Raw genomic sequence first — 23,628 nt, 5'->3', positions numbered from 1 at the left:
AAAACAACTAAAGATTATTTTCATAGGGGCTTCAGGACACACTCATCAATAAGATTTGCTTAATCTCAAGCCTTGTGTTAGTTTACAATGGGCTAATTCTGTAGCAAGTTATCATCCACTAATGAAATAAAACTAACCTGAGCAACACTCTCTGCTGACACAGACTCAAAGGAGGATTAGTAAATTGTGAAATAGCTCCATCTGGTGTAATATTGGAAAAATACATCAATACATTAACATTAGTTGTTCCAAGGTTTCTGTAGTAAATTAATGGCATTTGTATTTATAGTTTTATCTTTGCTGAGAACTCTTCTAATGCTAAAGTGTTCATTGTGTTGTCTGATCACTGTTGACTATGGAGGTAATGCTGATTTCTTAGACACATAAATCAAAGATCAACAAATGGAAAAAAGACACTTTTTATTAATGAAATGTCAGTTTTACCACAGCAGGAAATAATAAAGCCCTGTGATCACCAGTGTTTGGCAGTTACAATAATGACATTGTTACATCACTTCCATTATTACAAACAGGTTGCAGCCTCAAAAACAACTTACTCAACCTTATGAGAGTCCAATTACAAATAACGCCATTCTGTTCACTGTTTTGTATAAAACAAGATCAATAAAACGCCCAACCAAACATACTTCTGAACCTGAATGATTTTCAAACCGTTTCCAATATTTAGATCAGACTTAAGACTTTGGATATAGATAAAAAAATAAATAAAAAAACATATTAAAAGAATGCTGCCACACGTGTAAATGGTATTGTGTATTTCTACTAAATGTTATAAACCTTCATGATCAACAAAATGATCCTTCATTCCCTTTCAAGCGTTTAAATATCCCCCACATTATTTGGTTCTACATCTTTATATTGGCGGCAACTTAATTGTACAATTAATTTGGTCAACAACTTGTACGCTACGGTGAAAATGGTGAGTTGGAAAAACCTCCTTTTTTATAAAAAATATTACAGGGTCACCAATGTCCTCCACAGAAAAGTTTCACCCCCGTCCAAGAAAACCTCATTTGAGCAAGAGTTTGGTTCGACACAGCATCAAAAGTCACCGTGTCAGTCCCATTCTCAGCAATTAACCAAAATACCCAGATAGCACAATCTACTTGAGAACAAATTGTAAATGTATTAAGAGGCTCAACTGTTGTTATCTAAAGCCACACTACATTTTATGTTTCCAGTGAAACATTTGAGTTTCCTCACTCTTTGTAAACTACAAGCTTAAAGTCACTTTTTTGTAATTGTTTTTGAGGGACATTTGGATTGTCTGATGAGATGAAACCTCTTTCCTTTCCTTTAAATTTACTTCCAACTTTCTTGATAAAATAGTCAGATTAAAAAGGACACAATGCCACAACTCTACTTGTCTGTAAAACACTCTGAACAAATAATTAAATCCCTCGCTTAACAGACATTAGTGCAACTGTTTAGCTATTCAAATTAATGTCTAAGAAACTAAATACACAAAATGATGTAAAAAAAACAAACTTAAAGGAGATTTGCCTATTTATTTAGCAGCGCTACAGTTCTATATTCAAACAAAGATTATTACCGTATGATTTCTATGTTTATAACAATCTGAGAACTACAGGTAGGGAGACATGTTATAAACCCTGAAGAAAGACAAAAAACTCAACCAAGTAAACATAAACCAGGATATAAATAGCTGAACCCGATATGCAACACATTCAAGAACAATTGCCATACCCAACACAAAAATATCTAAGCCTAATAGTGCAGTCGAACAAATTTAAATAATATTTTACCCATGGAATCAGTGCTTTCGTTTTCTTACCCAGTTTACACTTTGACAATGCAGAAATCAATAGAAAAAAAACAGACAAACTTAAAAAAAAAAGTCTAAATTTGTAATAATCATACAAAAAAGGGTTTTAAATGGTGATGATGTGTTCAACATCATGCCTTACATGACTATAGGGTTAATATTCCCTCAGTATTGAATGTAGTTTCCATTAAGTCATTAAATAACAGAGCCCTTACATTTGAAACTTTGCAATGACTAGCTGAGCACTTGCCGGTGTATTTGTACATAAGTCAGCAAAATAAACAAACTAAAAATAATTGTCACACAGTAAGGCATTAAACAACCCACAGCTTTACATTTACACCTTTGCATTGTGTATTTACTGAAGCGTAATGAGCAACTAATGCAAACCAAATAAAAAGTAGTTGTCAGCATTACTTGACTCTCACTAGTAATAAATCACTAAAGCATATAAGTAGCAAAACTCCACTAACTGTGTGTTGTGTGCCTACTGAATCTAACAATTAAATCTAATGTCTGTTACAATCACCAACTGTCACTTAGCATTGATAAACTGATTATGTAAAGATAATCAATGGCCTGTGGTAGCAGAAATAATACTGAGCTGAATGTGAGCAGAAATAATCAAAAGCTTGACTACGTCAGTTGGGGCTGTGAGGAAATTATTGTTTCTACATGAAAAACAACAACTCGGACTGAAAAAAAATAAACCCATCATTTTCTTAAAAAACGTTTTGGGACAGGATGGCACAAACATTTTGTTTCTGACACAGACATCTCCTTTTAGCTTTTCAGTTAATATCTGTTTCCGGAAACAACTGCATTTTACTGTATACCCTTTACAGACTTGGAAACAAATGTACACAAAGTGCAAGTATATACTGTATACAAGAAAATATTAACTTAATTGTCATTTTCCGTGATCACACAATATCCGTCAATGTTTTTTGTTAAAAAACATAACTCGTGTGGATCAAGCCACTACTTTACTTGTCTTTCTCACCTGCACTGAAAGAGCTGTGAGTGGTGCAACGCAGTTAAGTGTCCTCTGCTCCTCAGACCCCGCAGTCATTGGTTCTGTCTTGGAGTTTGCGGGTGAGGATGAGGAGGGTGGAGAGGGAGGCGACTGAAATGTGGAAGATCAGCTGCCACGGGTTCCTCGGGCCGAGCAGGTAGATGTTGCATAGGACAATCACACTCAACAGAGTGAAGGACTTGTGTTTCTTCAGAGATGAGTGGAACAGGTAGAGGTGGCACTGTGGACACAGAGAGGTCACGACACGGTGTCAGAGCGTTTGACGTTGGGGGGGTTTCAATGTAATGAAAATGTGAACTACAGTTACCTGCAACACACAGCAGACGAACGCCAGAAGAAATGCCATAACATTCCATATACCTTCATAATCATCCTGTGTGTAGAACAAGAAAACAACTATTATCATTCAGGCTGAAGTCAACATAATTTAAACTGTACCACATTTATTTCAGATTATATCTGATTCATATAAGAGGGAAAAGTTTGCAGTTTTGTGCAGACATCATCATTATCAATCCTCTGCTTTCACAGCAAAATGCAAATGCACAGCAGCCGGTTCTTCCAGCTTAACATATAATTAATGTTAGCTTATACATGACAATTTCAAAATAAAATCCCCAACTAAACATAACAAAGCAATGCCATAGTACAGCATTCTTTCTCTAAAACACTTTTTGACTATACATTGTATTTTTATAGAATATACTAAACATAATCTATGATGAGTCAACATACTGTACTCCTTTTTATATATATATTTGAGGCATTAGCGATAGGATGGCACTGGTCATACCTGGAATGTGTACTCTATGAGGTGAACACCACGGATTATGTTCAAAGATGCACACATTATATTTAAGACCAGAGAGAGGATGCCTGGCGATGTGACTGGTTCAAGTCTTCCATTCTGACCTGTTTAAACAAAGGAAAGTGAAATAAATTGTGTAAAATAATAAAACGCAGAAAACGATGAGAACATTCCCTCATTTCTGCATTGCACAATAATTAAATAATAAACCACTCTATTGAATATGCTATACTGTACCAGTCATTTGGTCAGTCTTACCAGTCCCAGGACCTTGCTCCATGTGTCCATTTGCAGTGCCATTGGTGAGCTCCACTTCCTCCAAGTTAATTACTTGTGGTGGATGAACCCTCAGATCTTCCTGGACCTCTGCCAATGTCACCTCCAGGGCCGGACCACCGCTCTGGTTGTAATGCTGCTTCAGCTTCTGAATGGTGCTGTCTGTCAATTTTCAGCAACGTAAAATTAGGATAAATCAATGTATCTTAAGTTTAAAGTATCACAGCAGAGTAATTTCATTCATCATTCAACACATCGTATTTGAAATCAAAGCGAAATCTTTTGCAATTCAGAACCTAGATGACAGCTTTTCTCTTCCTACTCACCGAATTCCAAAAATGGATACGGCCTGGCTGCCAAGGCAACGGCAGTGCTATTGAAGCATGCTGTGAACTCCCAGCGCAGGTCTTCCAGGAAGCAGAAGGCCTTAGCAACAGGGAGACTGCCGTGGCACACGGTCATGTAGGATACACCCTCTGAAGAGACGAAGCTGAACAGGTGAGAGGAGAAAAGGTGTTTAGTAAACAAACAGCCTGACGCAGTGTGACATTGATGCCCCCGAGATTAAATGGACAACCTTCTGTCTGTCTTCACTTTCACAAAATCAAATGTATACACTGATTCTCTTTCGTGTATTCAGTATTTTAGCCCTTAAAAAGAGCACAACTCAAAAAGTCTGCTGCTGCTTTGTTTCCTGAATCCTTACTAGATGTTGAGCTCCCGGCCCTTGACGGTCCCTCTGTCAGGGAAAAGGGCCAGTGCCTTGCTGATGGTCCTGAGCTGCTGCTTCCTCTCCTGGAGTTCGCGGTTGTGTTCAAAGTCTGTGGAGGCCGACAGGGGGAGTCCATCCCTCACCCGGACGACAAAGGCAAACAGGATCAGAGACATGATCCAAAAGGTCCATGGGGAACAGAATGCCTACATGGGGTAAAAAGATAGATCAGATCATCAGTATTGCTACATTACTTTCATAATTTGACAATCATTTTGTTGTTTGTGATGCATAAAACAGTCAAAATGCTCATCACAAGTCCCTTAAGCCCAAACTGACATATCTAAATATCTGCATTCTATTTACATCCACAAAAGAAAAAGAAAAGCAACAAATAAACATACTGAGGATGACCTTTTGTTGCTTAAAATGGCACAATTGACTTACTATATCAATTAATAAACAAATCATTTCAGCTCCATTTAGACACACTTAGCTGAAACTATTAGTTTAATAAAACAGCCCTTAAATACATTCTGCCTTCATGAAGGTTATAAGACATGTAAATTATACTTTATTACACTGAGTGCGCAGTGATTGAATCCTTAATATGAGAAACTCGTGTATCTAGTGCAATAGACACCAGCAGCATCACAAACCACAACCTCCAAGGGACCATGAGGCTGAATAAAATACTTCTATCAATCTTTAGTTCAGAATAATGAAAACAGGATTGGTGCACCAATAGACTGAATGCTAGTATTAAATAGCTACGTAGGTTTTTTTTTTAAATTGTGCAGTCTTTTTCATTCTTTTTTTCTTGCAAACCAGATGAGATTTTAATGAAAGATCAATCATAAACGTGTCGTTACACCTTACCTCATTATCATAGGTTTCATGCTGCACCTTGCTACTAGAAGTTAGCTGACCGACGTTACAACATCATAAAAAAAGGAAATACAGCAGCAGGTAGCCAGCACCAGCTTCAGACACGCGTTGTTTATATTACCTGTGATTAATACAGACAACTTGAAGAAGCTACTGTGACACATACGTTAGAAGTTTTATTACAATTAGCCAACGAGCTCACTTGAAATCGTTTTTGTTCCGGATACAACAAAACCACAACAAATCGTCTACGGGTGCTCCAAAGGGACAAACTTACTCCTGCAGAGCTCCAGCCGCTTCGCTTTAAAGTGAAGCGTATAGGAATTGTCGGCTAGCTCATTGCCTGGCTAGCTACTATACAGAGGTTAGTTACCCTATGCAATTTGCACATGTGGATGTAGCCTGTGACCTTTTCATATTACTTTAAATGTGATTGTAATGGCGGCTGAGAGAAACCAAACATGAGCTAATTTGGTGAACGTCGTTAGCTGTTAGCTGTTAGCTCTCAGCTACATGAGCAGGTCGTGACTGAGGACATAGTTTCATGAGCTAATGCTGAGTGAAGTGTTGATGCTCTGTGTCTAATATTTGTGGTGCATTAACATACATTTACACAATATATTTCACATACAACGTTACTTGTTTTGGCCATTATGGTCTGCACCTTTTTAATGATATCCCCCTGAGGCTGTTATTGTTGTCTATATTTAGCAAGGGAGTCAAACCATGCCCTGGGCACCACACACAGTGAAGGAGTGTAAGCTGATAGGAGCTAGTGTGTTTCTGTCAACAACTTCTATTGATCTCTTTTGTGCATGCTTTACAGCTTCATCAACATTAGCTGTGAAGTAACATACAACATAGTGCCTCAGGAACTGTGCATGAGTTTGTCTTTTGTGCTCTTTTGTTTCACTTTCTAAACTACTATGCCAACAGACACCCAAACACACACACACACACACACACACACACACACACACACACACACACACACACACACACACACCATGTGAGGGGTTATATGTCAGCACAGTGACTCTGCTTTTTCTAGACAATATGCCGCCTGTATCTTGCACATTAAGCTTTTAATAAATCATTGCTGACAGATTATTGCATCCTCTACTTTCTTGCAGTCTTGCACTTTGCCAGTGAAACAATGTCTGGCAAGGCAGACGCGTTATAGTCATGTACGTGTTGTGTGCACACTAAATATTGGTGTATGGATTTAAATAGCAACAGTTTATTGTCTTTTGTTATGCAACAGGAGAGCAGCACTGTCATTGAACCAGTGGAGGCAGGGCTTTGGAACTTAATTTGGACGGTGTAATGATTTCCTAATCCTTTGACAATTGTAAACATTGTGAGGTATCGTTCTATCATTGCTGTTTGCTTGCATTGTTGTAGTGGCTACTTGTCCACTTAATCAAAATCAAACAGGTCAAACCAAAAGGCAACTGACACACCTTCAAGATACATTTCCGTCTACTCCCACTTTGACTATGTTGTTCATCAGGTTAAGTAGTAGTAAGTTGACAGTGAAAACAGGGTAAGAAATGTACAGCTAGGAAGCTGTGCTGAGATGTGCTCTGCCTTGATTTGCATAGCCAGTCCATTTCCCCATATTTCTCCCCTCCCATCCTTCTCTCTCCTCCCCTTTCTGTTTTTACCCTTCCTCTCTGTCTTTCAGTCTCTTTTCATTGCTTTACAACACACTCTTCTAAATATGCTGTATGTTGAAGGTGTACACTTCAGTAGCTTACTGCTTCTTTAAGAGAAGAGAACCTTATTATTTTTCCTGCTTAGTATTTTTTTTGTGTACCCTTTCTACGTTTTAGGTCACCCGGACTTTGATCACAATGGGGGTTAAAGACCGCCCGCAGTGTTACTTTGATGTGGAGCTCAACCGGGAGCCAGGTAAGAGAATTTAAAATGAATCCACAGGTATGAGAATTAGTTAGACATGTAAACAGTCTCAGCTTATTTTCATAGCCGATTACGTTGATCTGACATCATCAATAAAGATATTTAAACTGTGTGTATCTAGGTTGTTTTTTGAAAAGCCTTCCAGCTTCTAATTGATAATCATTTGGTTGCACAAAATGTACATCCTGTGGTGCATGATGGACTGGTTTGCATTTGTATCCGGATCTGTATTGAATGGTTGGTTGTATTGAAGTCAAGCCTGAGAAGCAGCGTTGCACTTTTCAAGCAGGAACTATGTGGTCAGTTTAGTGGCCTCAGGCTAGATAGCGGTTTATAAGTCAAATTTGTACAGGGAGGGACAAAACAAACCCCCATCAAACTTGTAAGAATAGTGTCAAATTTGTGCCTTCAGCTATGGAAAAGTTTCTATAAGGTCTGAGCTTCACAGCAGGGTTCTTCTAATTGTTATAAGCTAATTAAAAGTGTGCTGTGTAGTAACATTTTGGCTACTTGTAACTCTCATTGGTATTCTAGGTCTATGCATTTTCTTTTCCTCATAGTTTTTTTTGTTGCTATACCACATTTAAATTGTCAAAGCCTAATATGATCTTTAAATATTTCACATTTTTTGTACATACAAGGTGAAGTGAGCTAATATTTGACCTTTTTGCATGTGTTTTATAGTTGGGCGCATTGTCTTCCAACTTTTTTCGGATGTGTGTCCCAAGACGAGCAAAAACTTTCTCTGTTTGTGCACAGGTGAGTACCACATCAATGACATGAAAAAATTATTGCATTAACCAAATGTTTGTGTTTCAAACTGTAAAAAAAGAGAAACCTGTTTTGGAGCGTAACATAAAAGTAATCTGTTCGCATCAAGGACAACTATAAATCATAACACTAAAGTCTTCAATTCAATTTCAGTCAATCATTTTCTGGATTTAAATCATGTCTGTTCCTTGTCGCATTTGTATCTCTTTCTAATATTTCCTGTCTCTGCCAGAAAAATCATCGCAATAAGTAGATAAATAAATAACAATATGAGATATGAATTAAAAATAAGAGCCACAGTATCGCGCATAAAAACCCCTCTTGTTATTTGATATCATGAGGAAAGGAGCTAATGGCTGTAGTGTAAATTGTCCAGTGACAGATGGAGTCACTGCACGGATAGAGGGGTCCTGGTTTGTCTCCCTCAATATGTCATCCCACTGAGCAGAACACAGTGTACTGTCGTGGTGGCGATCTGCCTAGAGATAGCAATAAATCTGCAAACAGACTGCAGATCGATCCTCCATCTCATTTTTCACCCCAACTGGTCGTCGGGAATGTGAGACGGCTGGTTAGTCTGTTCCTTTTTTCCTGGACACACAGACGCAACATAACACATTGATATACACAACTCTAGCTGGGCAGTTTGCTGTGGCTTTCTCAAAGTGACTAATGTGTCCTTTTTAGGAGGAGGGGGGTGGGGGGGGCAGCTCACAGCACAAAACCCTTGGAACAATGCTGAAACCGGTGAAGCAAAAATACTAGAAGATTAGCAACCTAAGCTGTCAATCTGAACAGCCAGTCCTCTGTCCTCAGAAAGCACCCTTAAACACATCAACACATCTAATGAAACCTCTGCATTCATGTCTCCTTTCACTATAAGGGAAAGGAGATCTGGGAGGGTAATAGCTATGGGGCAATATTCTGTCCCCCGGTGGTATCTTCTTAATGAATTCTGCAGTCCTACACGGGAGTATTCACAACAGGAAGCCTGAACAAAGGCGCCCAGTTTATTGAAATCCTCTCCCCCAAATGTGGTTTCATTCCCTTGTTTAGAATAAACCCCATGTGGTGACGTTCAAGACTAACATGTCTTAACACCTCAAGGCATCTGGTATACACAAAAGCACTTTGTAAGGTAGCATTTCTGTCGAATGTTTGGTTTTGGATGGGAGCTCATTTAACATTCATGTAATTACAGGTGAAAAGGGAACCGGCAAAATCACAGGGAAAAAGCTGTGCTACAAAGGCTCCACTTTTCACAGAGTTGTAAAGAACTTTATGGTCCAGGGAGGCGACTTCACTGAAGGTACAGTAATAATGTCATATAACCTCATTGATTTTGAAAGTGTGTGTTTAGAAGTTTCATTTTTTTTTTACATCAAATCCAATGGAAAGTAACAAGGCTGCTGTGGGGGAAAAAATGCTGCAAAATGTTTCACAGCTACAATTACAGTAGTTAATAAAGATAGACACTATTAGTCAGTTAGTGCCATCATGTGTCCTGAATGAGTCAGCCACTTCAAAAATGTGCCCTATACACGCACGCATTGACCACTTTCTTTGTCCAAAATGCACTTTTTCTGCAGACAGCATTATTTCTGTAATATCCTGTAATTTTCTCAATTACATTATTGTGTTAATCTCTGCAGGAAATGGAAGAGGGGGAGAGTCCATATACGGTGGCTACTTTGAAGGTAATGTGAATATCTAATTATCTCAAAAATAGTCTCCATTATTGATGTCCCTTAGCTACTTGCATGAACAAAATGTTGCATGTGCCTGTCGTGGTAATGATTGGTTATCTTGTGTATTTTCCGATGTATGACTCTGTTAACCTTCATTTTTCTGTCATACCTTCACTTTTCCATTGTATAGTGCTGTTTCTAATTAGTAACAGTAGTGGGCTTTATCAAATCCGCATGGAGAATAGGTATTACTGAAAGCTACGATCTACCTGCCTAAAATTTTCAACATATTCTTTTATTTATAGAGTGGTCTTTTGCAAAATGAGAAGGTAAGAGATGTACACAGCTCAGTAACACCATGTCAACATTGTCCCCACCACCTTCCTCTATCAGTCAAAAACAGTGCAAATGTTTGCAGTGGCGCAGATGCAAATTTGTACTGAAGGGATGTTACAGGACCTACTATTCAGACAGCCGCCTCTTGGCCTCATGCTGCTCAAGTAACTTTAAATGTTACATATGTGGTATTTATAGCTACATGAATGCTATGACATGTAATTGCATACAGGCTGCAGGCTCTCGACTTAAAGGGAAGTCTCATAAAGTACCGTAGTGGCAATAAGATATTTATAATTACTTATATTTAAATAAAGATTTAGACATTTGGGAGCATTTTAGGTTTTGTGTTTTCCAAATTAGAATAAACAAATAGCGTGAAGATATTTAGGAGTTTTAACATTTATGGTTTCATTCTATATGTAGTCAATTAACTATTTACATTCGCTCTAGTGTGTGTGCCCAATTTCCCTAAGAATTCAGTATGTTTGGTTTAAGTTTAGTGTGCTGTGAAAATCATCTTCAGGAGACTTGAAACCTGCTTTAGATATGTGATTCATCATAGTGAGCATCTACTTTTGGTCAAGTTAACATGACGGACACTACCGCTATATTTTCTTCTTGATTGTCTTCTGCTTTTCATTTTCTGGTAGCGTAGCTCACGATACATTAGGTATTTCTAAAATCTGCTCAACCATCTTCCACTATCCGCTATCCCTGAGGATTTTTAAATCATCCTGGATCCTGGTGATAATGTTACCTTGCTGAGGAAAAAAGGCAAAGGATAGATAATCGATCTCAAGCAAGTGTCAATTTGCGTCCCATAGCCTGTTAAAATAAATAGAAACCAATAGAATATTTTTTAGAACAAGGTCAGAATGATGTGAAATATTTGTGATAGTTTAAATCATACAAAACCAGTTTGGTACTTAAGAGAAGGACTAGAAGCAACAAACAAAAACCTTTCATAAAACTGTACCTGTATGGAAGGACAGGTTGGTGAGGCAATGATTAGATTGTTAGTTAAAAAATGGTTATTCCTTTTGTCTTGTTCTTCCCTGAATATTTCCGTTGTTATATATCAAAGAATGCGCTCTGAGGCCTCGATCCCTCTTTCTCTGCTGCCAACAGATGAGAACTTCATTCTCAAACACGACAGAGCCTTCCTGTTGTCGATGGCCAATCGTGGGAAGGACACCAACGGTTCCCAGTTTTTCATGTGAGTATCTCTCTGCACCTTTTATTAACTATACCATTTAACTGACAGGTCACTTACATCATTTATTTGCTTTCTGTCCCTTTTTGAAACTGTAGAGTAGAACTTGTTAATTGAGTGTGATCCACCCCCACTCTGTGTGTAGTTGTTTTTTAAAGTGCAGGGAAACATGGATTCATTCTTTTTTACCTACAAATGTGTTACATTTTTTCTCTTGCCGTTTTTGTGTAAAATTTACAGAAACTCTAGCATCCTGCTCTTCCAAGGTAATGTGTCTCCAAGGCTGTGTTTCTCTCTCTCCTGACTGTATTTATCATTCAGTAGTTTGTATTTCCAACTATTCTGCACAGTACAGTGTTCATTTTAGATATGTTTTCAAAAGATAAATAGAAGTGGTTTAAGATTTTTTTTATTTCTTTATCACTAAAACAGGTTGTCAGCATAAGTTAGAAATTAATAAAACCTCTTGAGGCATTAAGGAGGAAATATATACTGACTGTATTCCTTTGTATGAGCCAAATACGGTCATGTTATTGCCAACATTTGCCAGTTCATGGCTGTTTTGTAATTGAACAGCCCAAATTGGGAGTGTTTTCTTAATTAATTGTCAAAAAAACAATTGGCATTCTGACAAACTCTTCACCTTTTGAGATTATCTCTGTGGTACAGTAGCACCCACACTTTGTTGAAGTTGCTTGTTTATTCTCATTCTTTTCTACTTTTTCTCCTTTTCTCATGACCCTCACCACTGCCGTTGGTTGACCTTCCCTGGCTCCTTTATTGGATTTTCTGCAAAACAGCACAACCAAGACGGCGCCTCACCTCGATGGGTAAAAATCCAATGTTACTTTAGCACTTAGGGCTTTGTAATGGTCTTCAGTGAATCTTCATTTATTGATTTTCCAGCATGTGGCTCAAATATTTTCTATCATGGATGTTTTTGTGGAGGATACCTTCAGAAAGAGAAAATAATACCTTTTCAGGGCTATTGAAGACAATACAATCATAGAAAAGTCAAGTATCTGTTACAGGCATCCCTGAATCTCTTTCTTTCTTTTGTGCAGCATCCACGTCGTCTTTGGTCTCGTCATCTCAGGCTTTGAAGTCATAAAGAAGGTCGAAGGGCTGAAGACTGATTCAGCCAGCAGACCCTACGCTGATGTCAGAGTGATGGACTGTGGGCAACTTATCACCAAGTCCGCTAATGATGGTAAGTTTATTGATTGATCTGCCTTTTCTTGAAGTTTAGGGTTAGCTTTATTCATTACTTTCAATATTTAAATAGGAGTACATGGGGGACTATTTTCAGCAACTAATTAAAACAGTGTTTCTTATTTATGTATTTTGAATCAATTTGGACACCAATAGAGCCCAGAGGAATAAGCTACATCAGGCTTTGGATACATAAGCTATCCTCGTTGTCTTTTCATGGTATTTAATCACAAAGAAAATATCAGCAGACTTTTTTTATTTTGACCTACTGATGCATGAAAACATCACCAGTTGAAGTACAGTACCAGTCAAAAGTTTGGACACACCTTCTCATTCAACTACTTTGAAGAATCTAAAATATAAAACATATTCTGGTTTGTTGAGCATTTGTTTGTTTACCACATAATTCCATATGTGTTCCTTCATAGTTTGGATGTCTTCAATATTAATCTACAAAAATAAAAATAAAGAAAAACCATTGAATGAGAAGGTGTGTCCAAACTTTTGACTGGTACTGTATATGTAGGTTTCATATGTTGCCACCCAGAAAGTGCAGTAAGAGTACAATGTATGGTGTATATTAGTCTCGCATAACCAGACCTTCCATCACAGGGCTGTGTCTGTAGCTATAGAAAGGTATGGCCCCACACATTATCATTCCAGCATAGAGGAAAAAGCAAACGCTCTGGCATCTTGGACGGGGCTAAGCCCAAGATGCAGCAACTGTGACATTGCAAAATAGATAGAGTTAACTTTTATTAGTTCTTAAAGGACCCATGTGTAAGATTTAGTGTCATCAAGTGGTGAGGTTGCAGATTGCATCCAACTGAACACCCCTCTGCTCCCCCCTCCCTTTCGGTGCATTAAACTACGGTGGCCTTCAGGTAAACTATAAACCGTGAAAGGTCCTTTCTAGAGCCAGTGTTTGGTTTGGCTGTTCTAGGCAACTGTATAAACATGGCGTTGCACCATGGCGGACTTCATGAAGAGGCGTTGCTACTTTTGTAGATATGAAGAGCTCATTCTAAGCTAACGAAAATACAACAATACCTAGATTTAGATGCTTTAGAAGATTATACACAAATAAATGTTCTATCCCATCACTTCTGATAGATCCCCGACATCATTCACAATAGACCTTTACTTCAAAAGCTTAAATATATGTAATCTATTATAATTCAGTGATACGTGTATAAGCTTACACCTTTCAATTTCTCTTTTAGTTTTGTCTCATGTAGGGAATACGTGTGTTTTGCATGTGATTGTATCTGGGTCATATCTTGTGCTCATGTTGTAAGAGGTTTGCATTTCGATGCCAGCATTTTCCCCCACTGGAATTATTTACAGGGCTTGTAACCTGATCTGTTTAATGAGGATCAGCGAGGTGACCTCTGAAGTTCAGTTGGCATCTGCCCACCTGACTCTGCCAGGCCTGCTTTCAATGCCCCCAACATACCGAGTAGGATCAAACAAAGCCTTAGTTGTTGTAGTGCTGCACCGCCCTGAAAGTGACTCCTGGCATTTTAACTTTCCTTCATACTGTTACTAAGAAGCATATTATTTAATGAAATTACATACACGTCGTTATGTTTCTTTCTTCAGTACTTGAAGGCAAAAGGAAAAGAACCGCCCATTCTGCTGACTCGTCCCTCAATTCCCACGACTCTTCCTCGCCAATTTCTTCGTCAGTGGGATCTGAAAGTGAATCAGATGAAAAGTACAATCAACGCAAGCACAAGAGACATGCAAAGAGTAAACGATCTAAAAAGAGAAGGAGGGAATCAAAGAAGGAGAAGACCATTGATGTTCAGCCCGCCAATCAAAGGTAGTTATTTGTTCAATCTTCATGATCACATCTTTACCGGCTAATTATTCACATGAACCGATGAACTGATCAGCATATTCATGTATAAATAGAGGTGCTGACAGGATTCACTGAGAAAATGGTTGGTTCTTTAAGTAACAAAATATTGTTTTGCATATTGTTTTGTTGAAGCTCTCACAGTCCTGTGGAAGGAGAGATGCTGGAGGGAGACGGTAAAGTGGAGGGGGAGAAGGAGCAGAGTGGGAGGAGAGAGAAACCTGTAGTCCGACCGGAGGAAATCCCACCGGTTCCAGAAAACCGCTTCCTGCTACGACGGGACATGCCATCTCAGGAAGATAAAACAGAGATGTCAGTTTTTTATATATATATATATATATATATATATATATATATATATAATAAATAAATTCAGTTTATTCATTAAGTTTAAACTTAAGTTATTGACCACAGGTATTTACTTTGAAATTCGATCTTTTCAGAGTTGAGAAAGAAGAAACGTCTGTTTCAACTGACCCGAAACCATCAGTCTCCAAGTCTGGACGGAAGATCAAAGGCAGAGGAACAATGGTATGCTCACCTCAACTAAGATTAGAGATTTGTCTGTTCAGATGATCACATCTGGTGTTCGTGTAGTATTTGTTCATGGAGTAGTCTACTTGTTTGATTAATTCCAAGGGCCAATATTTGTACACAACTGGTCTCAAGCGGTTTTAAGTAGATATTACTTATTTTAAGGAGTCACAAGCCAAGAAGAGTAAGAATTGTTGCTGTAAAGAATTGATCAACATCTATTTATTGACTCCAGAAACAAAGAATTAGCCTTTTTATATCTTCTCCATGCTTATCTCTGCTTGCATAACTTTCTGCCACTACTATGCATAATATGCAGATGAAACGCTTCGTTTTAGCGCCTGTCTCTTTATGCGCCGATCCCGAAAAAAAAAACCTGTCTGCTCTGATTAGTTTGCAAGAAAAATATGGTGCACCTTTACAAAGGTAAATCTCAAATAGTGAGTGGAGAACCTCACATGGGGGGCGGCATCTAATGAGCCTGCATGTGACGTACAAATGGAAGCTAAGTGGCTTGTCAGAATGTTTTCTGATTTAGGCAGCCCCCTTATTCGTAATAAGGGAAGGAAACTTAAAGCACAACCTCAGCAAGCTCCATAAAGAGTTTTGATGTATTCTTTTTAATGCCGGTTGAAGCAGCAATATATTTTCTCTTTGTTGCAGAGATATCACACCCCCACAAGGTCGAAATCACGCTCTGCATCTGTGGAAGAACGTGGTAGCAGTGAAACTCCACCACATTGGAAAGAAGAGATGAAGAGAACCAAAGTTTATCAACCTCCGAGCATTGAGAGATGGAGCAAAGGAGACAAGTAGGACTTCAGATTTTACTTTGTAACTTCAAACAACATCGTTATTTCTCTATTCTTCTTCATGCATCTTTTGACTTAACAGATTGAATGACCATTCCTCAAGCAGATGGGAGGACAGGAGTGACTCTGCATGGTCCCGGTCTGCAGAGCACTCCTCAGACCGCAGCTCTGAGAGGTCCAGCGTGCGCCGCCAACAGAGGAAAGAGGAGAAGAAAGCCAAACACAAGAAGAAGGCCAAAAAACGGAAACGTGACAAGAAGAAGAGCTCCGAGAGCAAACCTCAAGAGCCTCTCGTGTCAGTGGGTCAAAGGTCGGTGTCTTCAGAGAGGAAATCCAGGAGATCCCGCTCTCCAACCCGCTCCTCTTCAAATAAGCATAACTCGTCAACTCGGAAGAGACAGCGGTCCTCGCCGTCTTTCAGAGACTCGCGGTCCTACTCTAGATCCTACACATCAAATTCCAGATCTAGAGGGAGGTCCAGGTCATATTCAAGATCCAGAAGCCTTTCGAGGTCTAGAAGTCGGTCTTTGTCTCGATCCAGATCTCAATCCTATTCTCGATTCCGGTCTAGATCCAGGTCAAGATCAAGATCCAGGTCAAGATCAAGATCCAAGTACAGATCTAGATCTTTGACTCCAACCAGAAAGAAGAGTTTGTCCAGAACCCCAAGGAAGAGGAAAGCCAGCAAGCACAAAGCGGACTCCATGATGTCCGAGAAGCTTCCAGAGATCAAAGTCACACCTGTCCCCAGACTCCCGAGTGTCCCGGCTCCTGAAAGTGCCCCGGTGATCCCAATGAGCGACAGTCCCCCACCCTCACGCTGGAAACCTGATCAAAAGCCCTGGAAGTCCTCTTATATCCACATTCAAGAAATTAAAGCTAAAGTAACTCCCAGCTCCTCCACTGGACAAACCGTAGCTGGTGTTACAGAAAAAACTCAGACTTTCATTCCGCCAGGTGACTCTGAAAGCCACAAAACTGCAGGGCGCTCACACAGCAGGTCCTCTAGAAGCAAGTCCTACAGCCGCTCATACAGTCGCTCAAGGAGCAGAAGCTATAGTAGGTCCAGGTCCAGATCCCCTCGTAATTATAACAGCAGATCGTCCTCATACAGCAGATCTGACTCAGAAAACTCCCAGAAAACATGCAGCAACAAAAAGAGTTCTCTAGACATGGAATTGAAAGAGCATCACAGCTCTCTGATTAGGATAAAGAATGTAGATAAGTACATTTCACTCACCAGCAGTCAAGATGTTCAGTCAGGATCGGAGAAGAGGACAAGCTGTGAGCTTGGTCCTGATATTAGTGACTCGAGGAGAAGTGGCTCTATGGAGAAAATAAAAGAGAGCGGCAGCTCAAAGGATCAAGAGACAAAGCACGACAGCTCCATGCTGGCAGAGCGCTTAAACAGCAGGTCTGAGTGGGATAGTGACAGTGATAAAGTCAGCCAAAGCAACAGTGCTACCGGGTCAAAAAAGCAGAAACAAGCAGGTCAGTCCAATGAATTGCTTGACAAGAAGTTGTCCGCTCCTACTGGATGGAATTCAGAAAGTGATTCTGAAAATATAACCGCCAGGACATTGGCCATATCTGAAAAAGAGGAAGGGGAGGCTAGTTCAGAATCGGAGGATGAGACTTCCAGAAAGACGTCAGAGGCAGTGGTTACACTGGCGAACAGGATAACTGCTGCTTCTGCTCAGCCAGAGGAAAGTCCTGAGAAGGCCCCAGAGCCAGAGAAGCACAAGAGCAAGAAGAAGGCCAAACGTAAGCACAAACACAAGAGAAGAAGTGAGAACAAGAGCGGCTCCCATCACAGCAAGGACAAAGGAAAGAGATCCAAGAGGAAACATCAGAGGCTCAAAGAGACTTTTCACTGGCAGCCTCCTCTGGAGTTTGGAGAAGAGGAGGAAGAGGATGAATCAAAACGAGAGAAACCTAGTCCTGGTAGAGTTGTCAAAGAAAGGCCTGGTGTGGGCAGCATAAATGAGAAATGTACCTCTTTAAACAAGAATCCAAATTCAGAAAAAGAGGGTGCGCAACAAAGAGCAAAAGAATGTATCAACAAAAACCCCAAACACACTGAACTTCATCTTCAGTCATCCAAGAGGAACGGTGCTAATATCCCCAGTGTCAAAGAGCAGGAGGCTTTAGAGGATATGGACATTTGTACACCAGAGCACGATGCTGAAATTGTAGAACATCCAGCCACACAGGACTTTTATAATAACGAGTTAACCTTAAAATCTACCTCAAGGTCTTCAGATGTGGCGAGTAGCGATAGTGCTTTAACCCACAGCACAGAACAGCCTTCTGTTACCTCCACAACCACAGCTGGTGGACCGCAAGATGAAGCAACCACTGGCAAACATGCCGGCACTGGAATGAATTTCAAATGGAGGCCTATAAAAGGAATGTCGGCTCTACAGAAAGTGAATGTGCCGCCCGTCACCACAAGAAGCGTCCAACTTCAAGAGACTCCCAACACGCAGGGAGTGAGAATGGAGATAAAAAGCAAAAGCCGCGTCCGACCCGGATCGCTGTTCGACGAGGTCCGTAAGACGGCGCGGCTCAACCAGAGGCCGAGGAACCAGGAGAGCTCCAGCGAGGAGAGATCCCCGTCACGCACACGGTCAACGAAGAAATCGGGCTCAGCTTCCAGTCACCGGTCCCGATCCAGAGGCTGGTCCCGGTCCTACAGCAGGTCCAGGAGTCGATCCCGCAGCTCCAGCTCCTCTTCCAGGTGAGATTGAGTGGGGAGCATGAGGGCAGCATCAGTAAATCTTTGTAAATACTGGAGAGGCTTCTTGGGCAATGTTGTTGTGAGGTGATAAATTTGATGGATGTGAAGCATTCAGTCTAAAAGCTTCAATCTGTGTTTTCTGTAGTACAGACCTTTTTGTTCTATCTTAAGTTAAATGTGATTTATAACTCAATTTAATCATTTTAGGAGCCGCAGTAGGAGTCGGAGGAGACGTGGAAGAGGACGGTCGCACTCTCGTAGCAGCACATATCGAAGTTACGGGAGTCACAGGTACGACCTGAAACACCGATTAAATAATCTGTTGTTGACACTTCCGCAGTGGGACCCATTTAGGTTTTCAGCTAAAACCTTGTAAAGGAATGCTTTACCCACAAAAAGATCATTTGTATATCAATTACTCAACCCGTGTAACCTTTGAAGAGAACAGAGAGAAGTCTTGAGGAATTGAAGTAAACGGGGTCTAGGTTTAACAACAACAATTAGTATCTTTTTTTTAATCCGTGCATACATTTTTTTTTCTTCTTTTTCTTCTATCAGACGGACGTACAGTAGAAGTCATTCAAGAAGTCGCTCATATAATCGCCGTCGGAGATCCAGGTCTGTGAGCTATTTAACGGTCTAACGGAAAGAAATAACGATGTTGAATTGTTTGTGTCTTACCTCCAAAAATACACATGATCATGACAGTTTGAAAGGAAATTTACACACCTTACATATTTCCAATGAAAACAATTGATACTAAGTAATACACATCAAGCAGAAAAAGGCTTTTGTATGAAGACATTAGAGATAAAACAAGTCGGTGAATATTCATCGATTCTATTGGCTAATTTGATTATTATTTTCTTCAAGCAAAGTGAAGATTTGCTGCTTTTTTCTTTGTCTTTTGTAAAAATTCCTAATTTGTAGGACAAAATCAGATGATAAAATTCATCACTTTGGGTGATGTTCGCCTTTTTCTTACATTTTATGGACCAAAAGATGAATCTATGTATCAAGAAAATAATCAGCATATAATTAAAATAATTGTTAGTTGCAGCCCTAGAAGAGATCCATCCTATCTGTAGTCATTAATTATAGTATCTAGCATGAAGCAGTAATAACCAATCATTTTTTATCTCAAAGCACGCTGTGCAGTGTATTTGTAATACAATCAGTGATTGTTCTTTATCTTAATGCCAGGACTTTGTTTGTTCCTGATGAACCAAGTAGTTCTGTGTAAGTGGGACACTCTTCTGGAGATGTCCCTAAAATAATCTCTCTGTGTGTTAATCCAGGTCAGACTCCTACGACAGCTATTCCAGTCGGAGTCGGAGTGCGAGCAGGAGACGAGGGCGAAGGCGAAGTGACAGCTACAGGAGCTCAGACCGCCGATCCCGGTAAGACGCTCTGCCACCCTGTGAACCCAGAAAGCTGCAGGTCACCGTTCAGCCTTTTAACCTTTTCCTTCCTGTGGCTGAATGTTACATTGTGGTTTCCAACACCAAGACTTACTAAGCATACAGTAAGATGTGTATGCATTTAATAAGATAAGATAAGATAATCCTTTATTAGTCCCGCAGCGGGGAATTTGCAGGATTACAGAAGCAGAGAGGATACTGCAAACAAGAGACATAGTAAAAGACAAGATCAAAACAAGTATTATAAATTAGTAAATAAGTAATAACACAGTAAAGATTAATAAATAAGTTAAAAAAAACGTTAAAATCCACAATAACTAAAATATTATATAAACAGACAGAATAATTGCACGTTTTTACATTGCACAGATTTATATGGTCAGTTTCTTGGGTATTTGTGGTCTACTGTGAGCAGAGTTGGTTGCATGCATGACAAGTAAAATATTTCCTCGTCATCTCCTGCTTGCAGGTCGTCCCGTTCCTCCAGCCGCAGTTCTTCCAGGTGCAGAAGTCACAGTCGCAGCAGTCGGTACAGTTGAGCCTCAGGCAGGCCGATGGTTTCCAGTCCGCCCAGAGGAATCAAAACCACAAAGTCTGGACGCTCTGCACGCACACTGTCACTGTTATCATGAGGAAAAAGTCGTAGTCCTTCTGGTTACTAGTTTAATACTGTCGTGTATGACAGTCTGAGGAATTGAATGTTATAGAATGTATATAAATAAACCACTTTACAAGCTTATATAAGGCAGATCTTCTTTTAGAGACTGTCACAGCCTAGCGGTATAACAGACAATTTATATGTGATAAATAATACAAGAAATAAGCTACATGTATTTTATATCGCATATTTGTATATTCCTTTTCTACTTCTTTTTTTTTTTACACTGAAATGTAAAAAGTATTATACTGTAAGTGTCTAATTCTCTCAGTTCTGACGTCTGTGAGGAGTTAGTGGGTATAGGTTGAGGTTATGCCTTAAATCCAGTCTTTTATTTCAAGGAAAAGCCTGTGTGTTCAATGGAAAAAAAGCCTGTGTTCAATGGAAAAAAATTACTTTTTGTTGCAGTTTCCATATGTAATTTGTCTTTGTTCCATACGTTTATTACTGTATCATGAATGTTAAAAGCTGTACTCAAAGTATAATAAGTCTGATTTATATTTTATTCAAACAGTTATGAATGTTTACACGTAATAAATACCACAGGATCATCAGCCTATGTTTTGTTTTTTTATTATTCTCACAAAGTCCAGTAGATAATCATGCAGAGATGTCTGTTTCTGGAGAATTTGTTACTCCATAATGGCGCCATCTAGCTGTCTAGTCAGAACTGCAGCTTGTGTGCCTGTGAGATCGATCCAGTGAGCTGCACTGTATGCATTATATTTAGTAAAACACTACAAATGCACAAAACTCATTGTAGTTTCCTTATAGAGTCCGCCTGTCATTTTTCTATATTAAATGTCATGCATTAGAAGAACCAGATTATTTCAACTATAATTTCACTCAATTCATTGGAATAAGAAAAAAGTGTCTAAAGGCCCCATTCAAATGTTGTTCACACTCAAAACTAATTGAAAATGTGTTACCTCTTTGCAAATATTTACATACACTTAAAACTGCTGGTGTGTGAGCGGATACAGATCCTATTGAATACTGTGACTGTCCATTCATCCAGTTGTGCAGGTAGTGAATACATCTACAGTTCAGGCCTGTTTTGTTTTGAAGGCTCTTATACAAATTAGTTATATAGCAAAATACACCATGGGATGCAAGGGTGGAGAAAATGAATTGATTTGATGCTGACAGAGAGGGAATACTTTTTACACATTATGTAAAAAATATGTTATATTAGGGGATTTTATAAGGCGCAAAAGTATGTATTTAACGTGTAAAATACCAAGCCTAAATAAAGCACATGTTCTACCCTTTGAAAGACAAATAGATCTAAACGGGTTACACCGTTTTAGAAAGAAAATGATTTCAGTTTCCTATTGAATGCATATTTTCTCTTTTCTCTTTTTTGTAAAAAAAATAGAATTCCTTCACCTCTTTGGGCCTCAAAAATTCCCCGAATGAAACAATCTGAGGAGAAAACACCATGTTTCCTATTTTTCTTAAATTAAATCCTGTTTATCTTGCCTGGAAGGCTTTTAGCTTCCTCTACTGCACCGGCTTTTGTTTATTTTTAATTCATATTTATGTTAGTAAATGTAGGTTTAAGTGTGTCTGAATAGATGTATATGAATCTTAGTGTACATATACCATTCATAATGTTTAGTGAAAGTGCAAACAAACAAAACTATTTACAATTCATGTCCACACTGAGGCCATAAACAAGCCAAAAAGGCTTTTACTCGTGCCAGACCTTTAAATCAATGACCGGATTAACATTTCCTTCACAAATGTGTCCTATAGTACCCTTTGTTATAACAAGTAGGTGTTTTACATGGCTCAAAAATATATATTTCAAGATTGTAAGGCTCCTTTCAAAATGTTAAAGCTTCATTTGAGATAAATGACTCAGGTTTCATGAGGTAAAATCTTTAACCTGCTGTCACCTTCCACAAAATATCTCCAAGTCAATTTCTCCTGGTCTGAAATGTGAGGCAATCCAAACGACACAATTTCTTTATACTTTTTTACTAGTCCACGCGCTTAAAAACCATTTCATGCGAAATGAGTTTTAAGATTTTGGTTGAGTGGACAGCTTCATTGTATCCACACTGACGTTTTGAGCTCCACTGAGTCCGAGACATGAAGTGATGAATGGGACCTGCTCCAGGTTGCAATCAATTTTTTTCCCACCTTGTTATGAGCGTATTGACTTCTGCACCGCACAGTCTGCTCAGGAGTGAGCAATTGCAATGGGGTTCAGGGATCCTTTAGAGGGGTTGAAGACAACGCTGAATTACTAACTGGGCAAAGTGGGCAACGGCTCTGGGGCTCCAATTTTGTGTCAAAAAATGAATAGCCAACTGTTTGAAATTGATTGTTCTAGGCAATTTTCAAGCACACTTGCACATATCATGGTCAACAGAATGCGTTTTTAGAACAGAACAAGACATTTGGAAACTTGATGTTGGTCTCTTAAAAAAATGTGATGGATATATTTTCCCCATTTTCTGATGTCAGGTCAAACAATTAATTGATTAATCGAGAAAATAATCTGCTGAAATTAAAATAATTGGTAGTTGCAACCCTTGTGGCATTTGGGTTGTAGTGATTTGGTTTGTAAGTATGCGCCACTTAAACACAATATGTACTGATATTAAAGGGGGCCTTAAGGTGAACTAAGTATTCTGTTAATAACTTAATGTAGATGCCCTTTCATGCAGAGGAGGCCCTAGTTTACATCTAGTTTTAACACCTTCATTATTACAGTTTATATTATGCATATATGATATATTATATTATGCTTATATGATGCAAAACTCGTGGTTAATCAAACCAAGTACTTCATTTTAGCCCCAGGGCACTATGGCAGTATCAGTGTGGCACAAATATTAATTATGGCGTGAAAAGAGAGTTAAATTCTTATTTGACATATTGGAAGTTATGACGGGCCGATATATGAAACAACACAGTG

At 39.1% G+C, this 23,628-nt stretch overlaps 2 protein-coding genes across 3 annotated transcripts; one reads left to right on the top strand and one right to left on the bottom strand.

The window, feature by feature from the left end:
- Positions 1 to 439: 439 nt before the first annotated feature.
- On the bottom strand, positions 440 to 5,746 carry sec22c (SEC22 homolog C, vesicle trafficking protein). The gene is made up of 7 exons (XM_054623079.1): positions 5,519 to 5,746; positions 4,634 to 4,845; positions 4,254 to 4,417; positions 3,910 to 4,089; positions 3,637 to 3,755; positions 3,151 to 3,216; positions 440 to 3,063 (listed from the first exon to the last, which is right to left on the bottom strand). Exons 2-7 carry the CDS (start codon positions 4,813 to 4,815, stop codon positions 2,863 to 2,865), a joined length of 912 nt encoding a protein of 303 aa, XP_054479054.1. The 5' UTR covers positions 4,816 to 4,845; positions 5,519 to 5,746; the 3' UTR covers positions 440 to 2,862.
- Positions 5,747 to 5,811: 65 nt separating this feature from the next.
- nktr (natural killer cell triggering receptor) lies at positions 5,812 to 20,670 on the top strand. Of its 2 annotated transcripts, XM_054622998.1 has the most exons (17): positions 5,812 to 5,891; positions 7,363 to 7,441; positions 8,135 to 8,209; positions 9,423 to 9,530; positions 9,874 to 9,918; positions 11,377 to 11,464; positions 12,262 to 12,291; positions 12,526 to 12,671; positions 14,276 to 14,498; positions 14,670 to 14,846; positions 14,978 to 15,065; positions 15,732 to 15,880; positions 15,987 to 18,620; positions 18,828 to 18,911; positions 19,179 to 19,238; positions 19,919 to 20,020; positions 20,511 to 20,670. In XM_054622998.1, the coding sequence occupies exons 2-17, from the start codon at positions 7,384 to 7,386 to the stop codon at positions 20,578 to 20,580; spliced, it is 4,137 nt and encodes a 1,378-aa protein (XP_054478973.1). In that variant the 5' UTR covers positions 5,812 to 5,891; positions 7,363 to 7,383; the 3' UTR covers positions 20,581 to 20,670. The 2 variants fall into 2 exon arrangements, with proteins under 2 accessions (XP_054478973.1, XP_054478972.1); XM_054622997.1 differs by lacking the exons at positions 5,812 to 5,891; positions 7,363 to 7,441; positions 8,135 to 8,209; ... (1 more) ...; positions 9,874 to 9,918; positions 11,377 to 11,464 and having other exon boundaries at positions 11,930 to 12,291; positions 15,963 to 18,620.
- Positions 20,671 to 23,628: the final 2,958 nt, after the last annotated feature.

Source organism: Anoplopoma fimbria, chromosome 21, assembly GCF_027596085.1.
Source record: "Anoplopoma fimbria isolate UVic2021 breed Golden Eagle Sablefish chromosome 21, Afim_UVic_2022, whole genome shotgun sequence".
Lineage (NCBI taxonomy): Eukaryota > Metazoa > Chordata > Actinopteri > Perciformes > Anoplopomatidae > Anoplopoma > Anoplopoma fimbria.
Note: the sequence above shows the minus strand (reverse complement) of the source record. Positions and strands in the feature narration are given on the sequence as shown.